General features: G+C 35.4%; 3 protein-coding genes across 3 annotated transcripts; 2 read left to right on the top strand and 1 right to left on the bottom strand.

Moving 5' to 3' along the window:
• The first annotated feature begins 1,016 nt into the window (after positions 1 to 1,016).
• LOC102628285 (hypothetical protein) lies at positions 1,017 to 4,548 on the top strand. The gene is made up of 3 exons (XM_006467179.4): positions 1,017 to 1,530; positions 1,854 to 1,922; positions 2,766 to 4,548. The coding sequence occupies exons 1-3, from the start codon at positions 1,426 to 1,428 to the stop codon at positions 4,179 to 4,181; spliced, it is 1,590 nt and encodes a 529-aa protein (XP_006467242.1). The 5' UTR covers positions 1,017 to 1,425; the 3' UTR covers positions 4,182 to 4,548.
• Positions 4,549 to 4,661: 113 nt separating this feature from the next.
• On the bottom strand, positions 4,662 to 9,399 carry LOC102627990 (snRNA-activating protein complex subunit). The gene is made up of 10 exons (XM_052435080.1): positions 9,213 to 9,399; positions 9,051 to 9,117; positions 8,648 to 8,715; positions 7,782 to 7,923; positions 7,268 to 7,365; positions 7,093 to 7,180; positions 6,783 to 6,881; positions 5,841 to 5,966; positions 5,503 to 5,763; positions 4,662 to 5,148 (listed from the first exon to the last, which is right to left on the bottom strand). Exons 1-10 carry the CDS (start codon positions 9,389 to 9,391, stop codon positions 4,906 to 4,908), a joined length of 1,371 nt encoding a protein of 456 aa, XP_052291040.1. The 5' UTR covers positions 9,392 to 9,399; the 3' UTR covers positions 4,662 to 4,905.
• Positions 9,400 to 9,677: 278 nt separating this feature from the next.
• On the top strand, positions 9,678 to 11,986 carry LOC102627703 (protein PHR1-LIKE 3-like). The gene is made up of 6 exons (XM_006467177.4): positions 9,678 to 9,852; positions 10,233 to 10,309; positions 10,428 to 10,482; positions 10,774 to 10,843; positions 10,956 to 11,025; positions 11,262 to 11,986. The coding sequence occupies exons 1-6, from the start codon at positions 9,678 to 9,680 to the stop codon at positions 11,724 to 11,726; spliced, it is 912 nt and encodes a 303-aa protein (XP_006467240.2). The 3' UTR covers positions 11,727 to 11,986.
• The last annotated feature ends 4,070 nt before the right edge of the window (positions 11,987 to 16,056 follow it).

Here is a 16,056-nt window from a genome sequence, read left to right as displayed (position 1 = left end):
GTCAGGTTAAGTCCATGTGGGAAAGTGGGAAAAATTGAAAAATGGTCCCTGCATGATGCATTAGCTACTCTATACCATTGCACAGGACAGGGGCGGGCCCATCCCCCACCACCTTGTTTAATCTGTGCTGTTACTAGTTAGTGATCAATTCATTCATTTATTACATTTTGATTTATATGTTTATTATTTATTGTTAAGACGGTCTTTTCTTTTCTTTTCTCTTCACCCACAACTTAATTTTTTTTTTCTAAAAAATAAAAAATAAAAAAAGCTTGAATTCTTGATTCGATTGGTGTAACTGAACTGGGTCTCAAAGTCCAAGCTCGGATTTTGACCATTATTGTAATCACTAGAGGACTTTTAATTCAATCCAATCTAATCTTGAGAGTAAAAACACTCTAGAAGTAAATTAAGTTTAATCATTTCTTTCTTTCACATTTAAATGGGGCCAAAATTACAATCGTAACTACCACGTTACTAATTGAAGGTGAACCTAATTCCTAAGCTATGATACATACATACGCATCACGAATTTAGAACAAAAGTAAAAGAGTAAGGCTAACATTTATAAGATGCTTTTTTTTTAAATTAATTAATTAATTATTACGTCAATGGTCAAAGTCAAACAAACAAATGTGCTCCAAAGATGAAGAAATGTTTGTGCACCGAGCGCTCAACTAGAGATGAGAGAGATATATATATATATATATATATAATAATTTACAGAGATTATTTTATTTAGATCAATTCTAATTCTATTATGAAAGAGGGTAATAGGAAAGATGAGTGCTGAAGTATATAAAATAATATAGGCTTAGCAATTAGCAATTAGCAAAGCAGCAAAAAGACGAAAATAGAAAAGAAAAAAAGGAAGAAATTTGAAAAAGCAGAAAGAGAGTGGTAACAGCCAGGTTTCACTTTCATAGTCGTCGCGCTCAACCAAAAGCAAATTAAAGCAGTAAGTATCATTGAATTTTTTTTTTTTTTTTTGGTTAATGGCAAAACAAGTACTCTCTCTACTACAAATAGATAGATGAACAGTTTACCAGTTAACGAGATGGGGGGGTATAAAGTGAAAATAAAATAATAATAGAAGTGGTGAAAGGGGATTGTGCGTGTGTGTGTGTGTGTGTGTATATATATATATATATATATATTGTCGTTGTTGTGGGTGGGGTCGTATGTGTTGTGCTTTGAGATTTTAATGTGAGCAGTACATTGGAAGAGCATAACGAAAGGAAGGGAAAAAGAAGTAACGCTGGGAGGAGGAGGTGGACATAGTTTGCAGTAGTGGCAGAGCTCCTCAGAAATCCTTACTCTCCTTCTCCTAGTTTTCATTATTGTTATCTCCAGTGCTCCTCAGTTTCAGTATCTCAAATCATTAAGCCTGAGAAGAAATAGAAGTTACAACTTTACCACAAAAAAATGGGGGCGTCAAAGCTGAGGAAAGCAGCTCGAAAAATGGTGGTTGCTGCATGTGGCTCCTTCACCAGGCGGTGCCCTCCTCCTCCTCCTCCTCCTCCAGTACTTGTAAGTCTTTCTCATTTTCTCCTTTTGTTTTGAATTCTCCAATTCCATTCTTGCCGAGATTTTTCTTTTCCAATTTGAAGGAATAAATTAAATTAGAATGTCATCAAAGAAAAGAAAGAGAAGAGAAGAAAACAAAGCTACCCTTGCTTGTAGCCTGTTGTTGGCTTATTCATCCCTGTTCCGGCTTGTTCGTGTCATAAATCGATCATTTCTCTCTCTTTCTCTCTCGCTGTTTCTTGCTAGTTGTTATTCCACAGTTTTTGAAAACCAAGAGTAGTAGTCGGGTGTGAAAATTCTGATGCTGTGTAAGTGTAAATCGACAGATCTCGGGTTCCCCAGCGAAGAATTTCAGTTTCTCAGAAGATGCAGCAACCACCACCGCCAACGCCAAGGTATTCTTCCTTCACACTTCAATTTCCCTCTTTCGCATTCCTTCCGTTAATTAAATGTACCAAATTGCTTTGCTTTAGATGGCGTTTGTTGACAGCTCATCTCTTACCCCCTCCCCTTCTTTACTGTAACCTTCACTTTCCCGGCAACTACTACAACTAATTCAATTAAAAAGCACACACAAAAAAAATATATATATATATGTATATAATGAAAAACAATAATTAGTAGAGGATAGAGCATTTGATTCGCCTTTACTTTAGGAATCCTATGGCGTTCAAATTTGATTTGACCAGACCTCATGTTTCTTTCTGCATTTGTGTCTCCTTTCCTTCATTATCTATCATTCCCCACAAATTTTTTTTCCCCCAAAAAAGATTTCACATAGGACGAGGTTTGCCCATTTACTTTTTTTTTTTATTTTTTCCATCAAAACCTGTAACCACCATGTTCATCAGGAAAAAAAAAAAAAAAAAAGTCCCATATTCAAACCATCACAGCATTCATAATTAATCATATTTCAAATCCACAACACATAACAATGTCAATGTGGGGCATGAGCAGTGCTGCTTCCAGTCTTAGCATGTGACACTCCTCCATACCATTCGCCCTATTGTTTTTCCTCCTGTCCCATATCTTGCTATTGCTAGCACCCATTTTGCTCACATTATTTCTACGGACTCTTCTATTTTTTTCACCCTTAGATACAATTCTTTCAACAGTGCCCTTTTTTGTTTTCATCACTTTGTAATCTTTTCCCTTTGGAGGTGTTGCAGAATGTGGAGTAGACCATTACATGTGATGATATATATATGATTCAGTGCTTTTTATTTGCTTTCTGGCAGAACTTGTGCGCAATATGTCTAGAAGCTTTGAGCTACAGCTCAGGCGGCAGCCCTGGTCAAGCTATATTCACTGCTCAATGCTCTCATGCATTCCACTTTGCCTGCATCTCTTCCAATGTTCGACATGGTAGCGTCACTTGCCCCATTTGCCGTGCTCATTGGACCCAGCTGCCCCGCAACCTTTACCCTGCAGCTTGTTCCATCTCCTGCAACCAAAATGACCCCGTTTTTCGAATTCTTGATGACTCCATAGCCACTTTCAGGGTCCACAGGCGCTCCTTCCTGCGCTCAGCACGTTATGACGATGACGACCCTATTGAGCCTGACCACTCAACCAATCATCCTCGACTTGATTTCTCTCTAACACCTGTCCCACCAACATTATTAAGTCATTCCTGTGGCTTTCAACACCATCCACGTGCACATTCATCTTGGCATACGAGTGGGAATGGACAAACCCCACACCATCTTCACCACCATAATTACCCTACCAGCTCATCATCATCATCATCATCATTATTATTTCAAACACCAATCGGACAAACACCTTCTTATGTGCGTGCCTCCTCAAATAGGAGAGCTGCCTATCTCTCAGTTAAACTGGCACATCAACCGGCAACTGACTTGGTATTGGTGGCAAGCCCAAATGGGCCTCACCTGAGGCTTCTCAAGCAATCCATGGCATTAGTGGTATTCTCCCTCAGACCTAATGATCGTCTAGCAATTGTAACCTATTCATCTGCTGCAGCACGTGTCTTCCCCCTGAAGCGCATGACATCCTATGGGAAGAGAATGGCCTTACAAGTAATTGATCGTCTCTTCTATATGGGGCAAGCTGATCCAATTGAAGGCCTCAAGAAAGGGATAAAGATACTAGAAGATCGAGCACACAAGAATCCACAGTCTTGTATCTTACATCTATCCGATACTCCTACAAGAACATACCATGCCATCAACTTGCAAGTGCCTTTCCCAGTCCATAGATTTCATGTGGGATTTGGCTTTGGCAGTTCTAATGGGTTTGTCATGCATGAATTCGAGGAGTTTCTTGCAACACTATTGGGTGGAAATGTTCAAGAAATCCAGTTGAGAATTGGAGAGGAAGCCAGGATCATAAGGCTCGGAGAGCTAAGAGGTGGTGAAGAGAGAAGAATATTACTGGACTTGGGTGAGTGTGAGGACGTACGTGTTGAGTATAGCTATGTTGAGGGTGGAATTGATGAATGCATAAGAACAGGGGAAACTCTTGTGAATATAGAAGATAAGAGGGAAGCAAGCAATGAAAGGATTGAACCTGTCTCAGGGACTGATGTGAGCATTATTGGTGGCAGGACTAGCAGTGTTGAAAGTTGGGATTACCATGACCCGTACATGGCAAGAAGATGGGCTAAGCATTTGCATGGTTACAGGCTTTAAAATTTGGAACCGACCAACGAACCTGCCCTTGGTCCATAGAAAATACACATTTCCATCCCATCTTCTCCTGAGAAATTTCGGCCATTAGGACCAGATCCAATGCGAAGACAGAACTCATAGTTAGTTTGGACCAGAGCCTGATCGTTAATTAGATCTTCTGGATTTCATTTATGAGTCACTCTTTCTCAAAGTGCTATAATGTCGTGCATATATCAATTCAAATATTCTTTCGGTTGCACTTAGAATCAACTGCTACTAAATTAAAGCAATTCAAGGTGTAAGTTCAGTTGTTACCAAAATGCCTGTGATACGGTGCTGATGTTAATGGTCCAGAGAAATGAGAACGCACTAACCAGATTCGACTTGAGCACGGCATCCATTGAATTTCTCAAATCTACTCATCCATTGAATTGATGAAAGATACTGAGATCTTTGTCCTCTTTCATTGGATTAGTTGAACAAATCTCATCTGTAGCAGTGTTTTATATAAAGTGTGCATTTACTGTCATTCTGAAAAAGAACTATTAACTATAGTAAAAGCCGCAAAGGTTTAATGGACAGTTGGTTTCTACCTCTTTTTATATACTCCACCTACGACTCAGATTTACAATTGATTTTGTTGTTTCCATATTTGGGCTAATTTACAAGAGTAAACCAGCAGTGTTTGTTTGGGAGAAAATTAATCCTGCAAACAATCATCATACACTGGGAAGCCGTCATCCGTTTAAAGATTTCCATCCTTGGAATGTAGAAGAGAATAACAGTAGTCGCAAAAATAACAAGGATTGTCCTGGGCCCATTTGTCATCCACAGTTACCTTGGCTGCCATGTAAATCTTACAAACACTGCATTTCTGTGAACGTTGTTTCAGTTGAAATGTGACAATTGGATAGGCAGCCCGACTATGTACGTCTTCGGGATGAATCAACCTCATGTCTCTAATCACTATTGTGTGCTTGCAGTCTCCCTGCAGTAAATGATTTCCAAACAAATTACATTTGAAAGACGTGGGTTAAGAAAGAAAAAGAGTGGGGGGACTAGAGGGGGGGGGGGGGGGGGGGGGGAGAGATTTCACATATGGTAATTTATTCATGACAGAGATTTGCACAACATATTTCACAACTATTAGATAACGAGATAGTCAAAACTTTTTGCACAACACACTTCAAAACATTTAAGCCACGAAGTGATGGTCATGCTATTTGCACCCAGTGGTCAAGCATAGTAGTAAAAATGCAATAAAATCTCATAAATCCATATTTCCCAGGGTAGATGTAAATGAAGCAAAAACAACATATAATTTGACAAGAGAAAATTGTACCTGATGACAGTAGAGATATCCTGCACCAAGTCGAAATCGCACGTCACAAAACCGTGCCTTGTGCATGTCTACAGCCTTGAAGTGAGGCAAATGTGACGTTGATACACTACCAAGAAGGGCTTTTTGCTTTTGTTGTAACTCACCATTTATTATGCATTCCCATTTTTTAACGGCTTCGTTCTTAGAGTTTCTGAGCCAGTTAAATATTGGTTCGCTGTAATCTATTGCAGAGGGATGCCTCAAATCATTGTAAAATACATCCTGCAGAAATTCAAAATTGTATTAGACCAGGTTAAAAACTGTTCTTCATGAATACCGAGTGGTGAGCGAATCCATACCTCTATCAGAAAATATCCAGAGGGATCGTACTGTCCAGCCTTTTGCATCACTTGGTCTGTCAGGCAACAAATTACATCCCTCAGCTCAGTCAACATTTGTCGTCCTAGCACCAAGAACTCCTGGGTCTACAAGAAAGTCAAGAACATATCAGTAACAGCAAATAGAGAAAGGGGAGAATAAAAGGTCAGGCAAGAGTAACAATAAAAGAAATTTTCTGTCTTCCCTATTATAGGAAGAAAACCATTTACAATTCTCCATTCCTTTATGTGATTCTAATGGTAAAGCTGATTGGTTTGCATAATTGCATTCCTGATTAATAGATGAAGTAGCAAGGGACTTCGGATCAAACTAGAAACTCCAAATTATGGGATCTGTCAGGTTAAGTATGATTTATTGCTCTCAATTGATTTACCACAGCTTGTTTATTAAACGTTTGAAATCTGAAATTTTATTAATTTCAAACCTTTTTTTTTCAATTTGCTTGTTTGTTTTTTTATAACTTATTCATAATTTTCAGACATTTACATTTGGACAGAAAAAGTGAAATTTTGTGACTATTATCTAAATGGAAAGTAAATACTACTCCCAAAAACATCTCCGCTAAATACATGTAATTCCTAAATTATAAAACCTAAACCCTTTTTTCGTTTTGACTTACTAGGACATAAATATCAAAGAACCATGTTTAAGATAAAAATAAATAAGATGCCACTTACATTCAGATATTAAAAAAATAAAAAATAAACATATCATTCATACATTTGTATTCGGACTCATTCAGACTTAAGCCAAATTCAGGCCTTTTCAGATTTTTGACAAAACCACAAATGATACGAAAGTAAATCAGTTATAATCATACTTAACCTAATAGATCCCATTAACCCCTGAAAATTCCATGATCTGGTTCTTTTACCAAAATGCAACAAAGGTGGAGTTTATACCTTTACCCATTTTCGTTCGTTATGGTAAATCTCAACAGAAAGAACTATTTCTGGATTCATAACAGCTACATGTTCCCGAATGTCTAATGCCTTTAGCCACTGTTCAAGAAAAGATAAAGAAGCAGAAGAAGAATCACTATGTCAATAAGTTTAGAAAAAGAAGAGGCATCAAGTGTGACTATATAAATATTGCTATACTAGAAATAAATTCTTAAATTAGCTTACATGATCAATTTCCTAAACAGTCTTTAAGATAAGTTGAAATGAAGCATTTGCAACAAAACTTTATACAGATATGTTTGGAGCAAACCTTTGCAGAATTATTAGACCTAAGCGATTTCATCCTTTCAGTTTTGTCTGAGAATGGAACGGCATATTCATTGAATTTGCAACTAGAGCTGCATAAGAAAAATTCGAAATAATAAGCACAAATTTAGAATAGATTTCTCAAAAAATGAATTATACATGTATGTCGTGACACAAACTTGAATGAATGAAGTCTTGCTGCAGCTTTGGCTTCATCTTGCTTTTGTTTTATCAGTTTTATAGAGGAAAGCTGCTCTGCCTTGGCAATAAAATTATCCTGAACATGCAAGAGTGATAAGTCAAATGCAAAGGATAGTAGAACTGCAGAGCTAATATCTGGATTGTTATGTTACCACCTCAAATGTAACTGCAAATTATTTCCGTAAACATAGAAACAGAGACAAGCAAATATTTAATCTTACATTAAAACAATTATGCCAACCCATTTCACAGTTAGTCTTTACAGATAGGAACAATCTAAAAGAATTAACCACTTTAACTCAACATTCCCTATCAACACCCAACCCCCCCCCCCCCCCCAACAAAAAAAAAAGGAGCACATGACAATATAGTCTAGCAACATAAGAAGTACTATCTTCAATTGTGAAACCAAGTCAGATGTGAACAATAATACAATAACAGATATTTAAAAAGCTTTTCAAGGTTAAAAGACACAGCACACTAGATGCACACCAATCTCAACTGAAAAAACACTTGCAGCAAGAGATAGGATAGTTCGCATACTACAGTCAGACGATTTGCCTTCTTCTTCTTCTTCTTCTTCTTTGTTGGGCTCTTTCTATTCTCTTGTTTTCCTGATCTTTCTAAATTTCTCCTGTATGTACAATCAATAAAATTAAAATATTAAAAATAAGAAAAAAATTAAAAGACCACCATAATACTCGATATTACTGTGCAAACAACTACAAAAAATGGACAGAGTACTTGTGCTTCATGCATAAAATTTGATCAAAAAGCTAACATATTTGTAAATATTTAGAGTCTGAAAATACTATTTTCCTTATTTCATTCATTCTATAAGTTACACTTAAATAGAATGTAGAAAACAAACTCCTAACAGATATCCCTTAATTGTAGGATACTTATCTAAACTTGAATTTAAAAAAAAAGATTATCTAAAACTTTATTCCGATAAGACTTTAAAACTAAACTAATTATCTAAAACTTTATTCTGATAAGACTTTCAAACTAACTGAAAAATCCTAACTTCTTGACAATATTGAACATACAAAAATGTCAATGTGGACTTTACTAGAGTGGAAAATAGAACATTCATAAAAGTTATCTTGAAAACAGAAACAAAGTCATTACAATAAAATTTCCAATTTCAATCAGGTGAGCATAAAAACCTACTTTCTTCGTATATGAAAGGATGAACTGGTGAATGTTATAGCCTACAGCAGTTGCATTTTAGCATTCTTATGGCTAATATGAGGTAGCATAACAACCCTGCATTAAATTAATGTTCCCATATGAAATAGTAGGTTGAGACACAAAAATTGACTCATAACATAAACAAAATTCCACTTATCACTTACCCTGCACTGGAGCGCTCTTCTGAAGGCTGTGAAGAATTTTCAGCACTCCCTTCATCCCGCAATCGATTCTGTAGCAAACATTATTTATGGGCAAACAAGTTATGGAATGATGGAGACTATTCTGGCAATTGACACAGCAAAAAATGCTTTGAAATACTTAAAAGATCTTAATCCTTTTTTTTTTTTTTTGGTGTGTGTGTATTATTAAAAGTCAAACAGAATATGAAAAATTTTAAAGAGAAAACAAATTATAGGTACATGAAACGTGCTGTACAAAAGCAACCCGAGGACACTAGCATTAGCTAAAGCAACCCGAGGACACTAGCATTAGCTGCTACTACTGTAATTAAGGCATAATGAAAAGCATAATTACAACGAACAGAGAAGCAGGCAATGGTTATACCGTAAAAGTTTCCTTCAAGGCCATATCCATTAACTCGTCTTCTGTATAAACCTTAAGCTCATCGACCCTGAATGAAAATGAAGTGATTATTAAATAAAAGAAGCCAAATCGGAAACTTTGTTTGATATTCCAAACAAAATTTAAAACCAGAAGACAACGCACGAAAGATGGTCGTCGTAGAATTGCGACGAGTCCATACACAATTCATCCTCCAATTCCTTGAGCTCCCGGAGAACTGAATCCTCGAAATCAGGAACCCTAGTGAGAGGACTCACCATATTACCGGTGTAAATAGGACCACCTCTTAGGATTTCAATTTCTTCCGATTCTATGTTCTCCATTCTTCTGAGTAGGATTCCTGTTCAATGGTTTTCTCTGCAGCAATCGATTAAGCGGCGTTGGCGGGAGGAGCAGAAACTTGAGTAATCACAATGTTTGTTCATTACACATCTTATAAAGGTTCTTGCGTTTATTTAAGGGTAGTTTGGTAATTTTAATTTTCCCCAATATTTTAGTGTTAGGCAGTGTAAAATCACAGAATCTCAGTCAAAAGTGAATGACGGACGATTGAACGAGCCCTAATTGAAGAAGCATCTGCATTTCATTTTAAACACAGGCGAAGTGAGAATGATTCAAAGAGAAGAAATAATAAGCCGGACCAGTTATCATTATCATCAGAATCACGGAGGCGGAATAGAGCCGTGCGTGGTCATGACATCTGATCCAAAGCCTCGCCTCCGTTGGACCGCCGACCTTCACGATCGATTCGTTGACGCCGTCACTCAACTAGGCGGTCCTTCCAGTTTGTTCTCATCCCCTCCTCTCTAGTCGTTACTTGTTTTACATCAATATTTTTTCTGTCAATCTTTTGGCTGTCAGGCTTTGCTTTCAATTCTGTGGACTTAGTTTACCTCTATCTGCTCTGCTCTTTACTTAGTTTCCTAATTACCTTAGAACAGAATAGATGCGTTACCATCGGCTCCTCAAGGTGCTGAACATTATAATAAAATATTCACATTTCACGACCGTATCTTTGTACTTTGTTAGATCATGGATCAACGCCAACGCGCTTGTTATAAATTGAATGTGTTATATATTTGGATGTCTGCTGATAATTTTTGGCATTTTCTCGAGCGTCCGTGTCAATATGTTATTGGCAAGTTCTTGTGTGCTTATTTGCAGAGGCTACACCAAAGGCTATCATGCGGACTATGAATGTGAAGGGACTTACTCTCTTTCACTTGAAGAGTCATCTCCAGGTTATTTTTTTTTTAAATTGAACTATCTTTTTTTATGTCAGCAAAGTTGATCTGCTCTAGTTTAGGAGTCATGTGAAGTTCTAATTGATAACTTATGATGATTTTTGCTGTATTACAGAAATACAGGCTAGGTAAGCAATCGGGGAGAGAAATGGGTGACTCGCCCAAAGATGGTTGGTTTTCCTTATTTGCTCCGTACAACTTTACACCATAGCTTCCCAGAATTTTGCTATGAAATTCAGACGTTGATCTAGACTTGTTTCCTTTAGTTAGTACTCTTTAATCTTTCCTTTTCCTCCAGGAAAATGCATTTCTGTTGTTAAACATGAATGAAGCTATATAGTGCAAACTGATTTTATTTGAATGACTATCTGTTCGACTCATTCGTTTTGGAAAATCCTGTTAGAAGAATTTTATATTTAAACCTAACTTCTTTTGCTTTTCTTTTTTCTGATGAATATCAGCTTCATATCTCATAGAAAGCTCTGCGAATGATAATTCTCTTCCAAACTTTCCAGCTTCGGATATGAATGAGTAAGAGTATATATGCTTCGTTCATAAGCTCTGGTGATACCTGCCATGTATCTGGTAAACCCAAAATGTTTGATGTTACTAAATCATGTAAGATAATGAATGTTATGTTCAGGAGTTATGAAGTCAAGGAGGCTTTAAGAGTGCAAATGGAAGTGCAAAGTAAATTGCATTTGCAAGTTGAGGTATGTTTCTTCTTCCTTGAAAAGTGGAATTCGTGTGTGTCTTAATACCAGAATTTTATTGTCTTTGGAGGTCTTGGATGATAGACACCAGCAGTGAGTGTATGAAACCATTCTGCTTGAGCTATTCATGTTTGGCTTCAGCTCAACTTCAGTCTGTTAGATTTTCTTCGTACTTAACAGGTTCCAGTCTGCAGTCCAGATAGCTCATTTCTAACTTTTGTTTTTTTTTTTAATAGGCTGAGAAGCACTTGCAAATTCGCCAGAATGCACAACAAAGATATTTAGCTATGCTTGAGAGAGCTTGCAAAATACTTACTGATCAAATTCTTGGAGGTGCAGTTGTTGACGCAGACAGTGAAAAATGTAAGGGATTAGGGACTAAAATGCCAAGAAGTTACATTCTTGACTCACTTGGTTTTTATACCTCACAATCTGTTGAGGTAGCCGAAGTGCAATGCCCAGAAGAATTGCTGCCCAATCTCCATCCGCAGAGGGCTGATTGTTCAACTGAAAGCTGTTTAACATCACACGAGAGTTCAGGAGGATTGACAATGGAAGGATCTCCAGTTGGGGGGAAGAATAGTATACTGAGCTTGGACACAACGACGGGATCTCTGATTTGGGGTGAAGTCAAAATGGGAGCTCAAGAGATTAGTTTGGCCAGAGAAAATCCCAGTGGAATCAGCGGTTATGGCATATAGAGCTTGAAATTCTGCTTGATCGTTGTCAAATTGCAATGTCCAAGTGAGATTCTCCGGTTCACTCATATCATCTTACGGTTACAAGTGTAAAATTGCTGTTCTGTTCTTACTCGCGGAGCTGGCAGTGGCTGGCATTCAAGTGTAAATCCAAATCGTGAATGCTTAAATTATGTGGACATCTTATGGCGAAGCTTTTGGCTTCATTCTGTTTAGACTTAATTGCAGCAATGAGCTTGAGGCCTGAGAGGCATCAACAACAAGATTAGGGGTGGCAAAATAGAGTACGTGACAAATTTTGGGTCAAAATTTGGTGGATTATTCAATTCGTTTATTAAACCGATCATTAATGAATATTCGTGCTTAATATAAATAAGTACCGCATAATTTGCATTTCACTGCATTGTTTTATATAAACAAATCAATTTTACTAAACTCAAATTTATTTAATTTGAGTCGAATAAATGAATCTCAATTTAGATTACCACTCCCATCTGCGAGATGGAACATTTAATATATTTTTAGATTGCGCTCTTAAGTACAAGATGGGACAGTTAATATATTTATATTCGTAATATATTTATAGGAGATTCATGCTTCAGAAGTTCTCATATTCGGATGGTGTTCCAGGGCGTGGGCCTATCAGACCTTTCCAAATGCAGGCTTTGTAACAAATAAAAGTTGCTCTAGACTCGGAATCTCTAATGCACAACATCTGCGGGGAAGCAGCAGGCTGTAGGTGGCAGGTAGGCCGAAGACTCAAATTCGAAAAAAAAAATAAAAGAGAAAAAGAAGGTCGTGTAATTTTAAACGCGTGTTTGGTTATAAGGAATCGGAATTAAAATTAATGAATGAGAATGAATTAGGGATGGTAATGGGGAGGGGAGGGGAGGGGACTAATTTTCCTGTACTCATCCTTGATATTTTGCGTATGTTCTCGTCCCCTCCCCGTCTCCGTCAGAATTACTTGAGCGAATCATCATTTTCTCCCCGAATAATAACAGGGGATCCCCGAGGGTCCCCGATCCCCGAATAACTAATATATTTTTTTTTTTGATTTTGAGTTAATCATATTAAAATAAAAAATTCAAATAAAAGTAAAGTTCGAAATATATCTTACATTAATATTCATTACAAAAGTCACATACATTAAATTAGTAAGTAACGCAGCATGCAAGGGATACAAACTTCTTTTACAAACTATCATGAACAAATTAATAGTCTAATACAAAATTGTTACAAATAAAATCGAATTTAGATTCAAAATTAACTTTTTCAATGGTGGCATGGACACTTTATAAATGTGGACTATTCCCTTTACAACACAATAGTTAAATCGGAGCAAATCAAGAGTAAATATTAGATTAGATATTAAAATTGTGATTCGTTGTGGGCAATTATAACATCTAAAAATAAATAAAAAATATATTTAAGTTTAAAATATTTAAAGAATATTAAAAATAAAAAAATTTTGGGCTAATAGAATCTACTCGGTCTTTTTAATGTCCTAAATAAAAATTTAGGACTTTAATTAGTTAATTAAGCCTATAAGTTTAATAATATAAATATTTTGATATTTTTTATTTTTACCAATATTTATAATTTTATTATTTATTTACTAGTAATTTAAAAAAATTAAAATAAAATTAAAAATTAAAATGGGGAAATGGGTAGGGGATGGGGATTCCACCTCATCCCCGTCCCCTCCCCGAATAAGAAATTGGGTATGAAATTATCCTCATACCCTCCCCGAATGGGGAAAATCCCCGAGGGTACCCGTCCCCGTGGGGATTTTTGCCATCCCTATAATGAATGATGTATTTATTTAATTAAATGAGAGATGAAATTAGAATCAAACTGATGTGTTCTACTTAAAATTAAGAAAAATTAGTATAATTCTCATTTATATAGGGTAGGTGGGAATGATAATTATATTCTCTAAAATAACTATATTACTCCCACTCAAATTTTAAAATTTTCATTTTATCCTTCTTTATATGTTATTATAATAACTATGAAAAATTTATTGATGATAATAATGATAAAAAATATTATAATTAGTAGCATTAATGATTAATAATTATAATAATAATTACTATTATTATTATTATTACAATTATTATAATAAATAATAACAATAATTAATTAAGGCCAGTTTAGTAACCTGTAACAATCGATTATGATTCATAAATAAAATAAACACATTTATCGCAATACAATTTATTTTTATTCCAATTCGTACAACTAAAGTAAACAATTATTTTAATTCTCATTCCCTACTTCAATTTTATCTCATTTTAATTACTTATTTTTTATTTTTTATTTTCTTTTTCTCTTTATTCATTATCATTGAATTTCTTTCTTTCTTTTTCCATTTGATTGTATTTTTTTGTGGTTGGATGTTGTATATCGGCCCTTCTTTAGGTTTTTTTGGTGCCGAAGATGATGTTGTTTTAGTTTCCTCATCGGGATCATGTTAGTGTTTGTATCGGGATGATATGATTTTATTAGATCGATGAGAGGTTCTAGTAGTTAGTGCATTGAGGTTCCGATGGTTTGGGATGAGTAAACGATTGCTTTGATGAGAGTTTAACTAGAGGCTTTTTGAGGATTACCCTAAGAGAAGCCGTTTTTGTTGTCGAGTTCTTGTAGTTTTGTTGGCTTTTTGTGTCTTGTTTTAAATATTGTGTTATTTTGTATTATTGGACACATCGATTAGAAGAGGTTTGTGTTATGACAAGAAGTATTGTGTCATTTTGAGTTGATCAGGATAGAATTTTATTCCGCACATAATTACTCTAATACTTAATAAACACACCGTGAATTTGAAGAAGAAGAGTAATATAAATACAAGAAAGTAATATAAGTACAAGAAAGTAATGAAAAAAGGGGTGAAGACTGTCCAAGAAGTCTAGGCAAGTACGGCTCAGGAGATAGGGCAACCGAGCAAGTGATGCTAAAATGCTTGAATGGGTTTTGAATTTATAGTGGTAAATTCCATTCCTAAATGGTATCCGTCCAGTCAGCACCATCTTCTAAGAACAAGCGTCTGATATGGTCAACAAAGTCAAAAAAGTAGTAAGTAGTAAGTACAAGAGACCTCTTTTTTTTTCTTTTTTGGGAAATAAACTTACATTTTATTGGCCATAAGTGAAAATAGTATATCATCACTTCTAGCACAGACATGGAATTATACAAATGATATCTATTATAAGTACATAGTTGGTTGAATCAATATGTTTTCACACTGAAGAACAAGAAGAAAAACTCGGTACATTAAGGATGCTTGAGTGACGTATCTCTTCCAATGAAGAAGAAGAAGCACCCAACAGAGAGTCATTCACTAGATAAAAGCTCTTTTGTAACATTTTTCATCTTTAGATTTATACGGGATAGGACTTTCTGCCTTAACCTCATTTGTTAATGTTATAGCATGAAATTCTCAAACTCTAAAGATACGAATTCGCAAACTAAAAAATAAATATACCATAAAATACAAAAATAGTGGATAAAATCATACACACACACACCATATCAAGATCTGGGAGGTGTGAATACCTACCCTTATACATAGGAAATGGACAAAAAAGAAGAATAAAATTACAACATATAAAACTTGATTGTTGATTTACTTAACACCTGATGATGTTATAGATTGAGAGGTCCAACTATAGTTGAATTCTCCTTTCAATTATATGTAATTAGATGGAAGTTGATTTCTCTCCCCTCCATTAATCCGTAGGTAGAGTTGTGAATTATTTTTTTTTTTAAATCTATGGAGATTGAATTTTGTACTGTATTATTAGTAAAGTTGATGTAAGTGAGCTTCAATCAAAATTTGATGCTAAAAATATTAATCGAACTGTATCATATTAAATAAATTAATAAATTAAAAAAAAAAGGGAGAATAAGACACAGGTCATAGGTCTTGATGGCCCATTGATCGTCCAAATTCCAAATTGCTTTTACCATAAATAACAAAGAACATCTAGCAAGCGAATAACGAGGGAAAAGAAAAGACAAAGACAAAGACAAAGACAAAGGGTTAAAATTTTATTGTAGATTTAAAAATCAAAAGAATGAAAATGAGAGGAACGAAATTTGCCGGAATCATTTCAACAAGGGACGGAATATAACCCCACAGATTCCGTTTTAATCGTATATTTCATTTTTTTGTTCTAGTTAATTAAATAAATTGTATAATTTCATGCCTCACAATCACTGCCTACAATACCATCGCATCCACCAATCTATTATTATTATTATTATTATTATTATTATTTTACATACTTTTTTTTTAATGTAGAAATAAGAGTAATTAATTTAATTTAAT

Source organism: Citrus sinensis, chromosome 2 (genome assembly GCF_022201045.2).
Source record: "Citrus sinensis cultivar Valencia sweet orange chromosome 2, DVS_A1.0, whole genome shotgun sequence".
NCBI classification, from domain to species: domain Eukaryota; kingdom Viridiplantae; phylum Streptophyta; class Magnoliopsida; order Sapindales; family Rutaceae; genus Citrus; species Citrus sinensis.
Note: the sequence above shows the minus strand (reverse complement) of the source record. Positions and strands in the feature narration are given on the sequence as shown.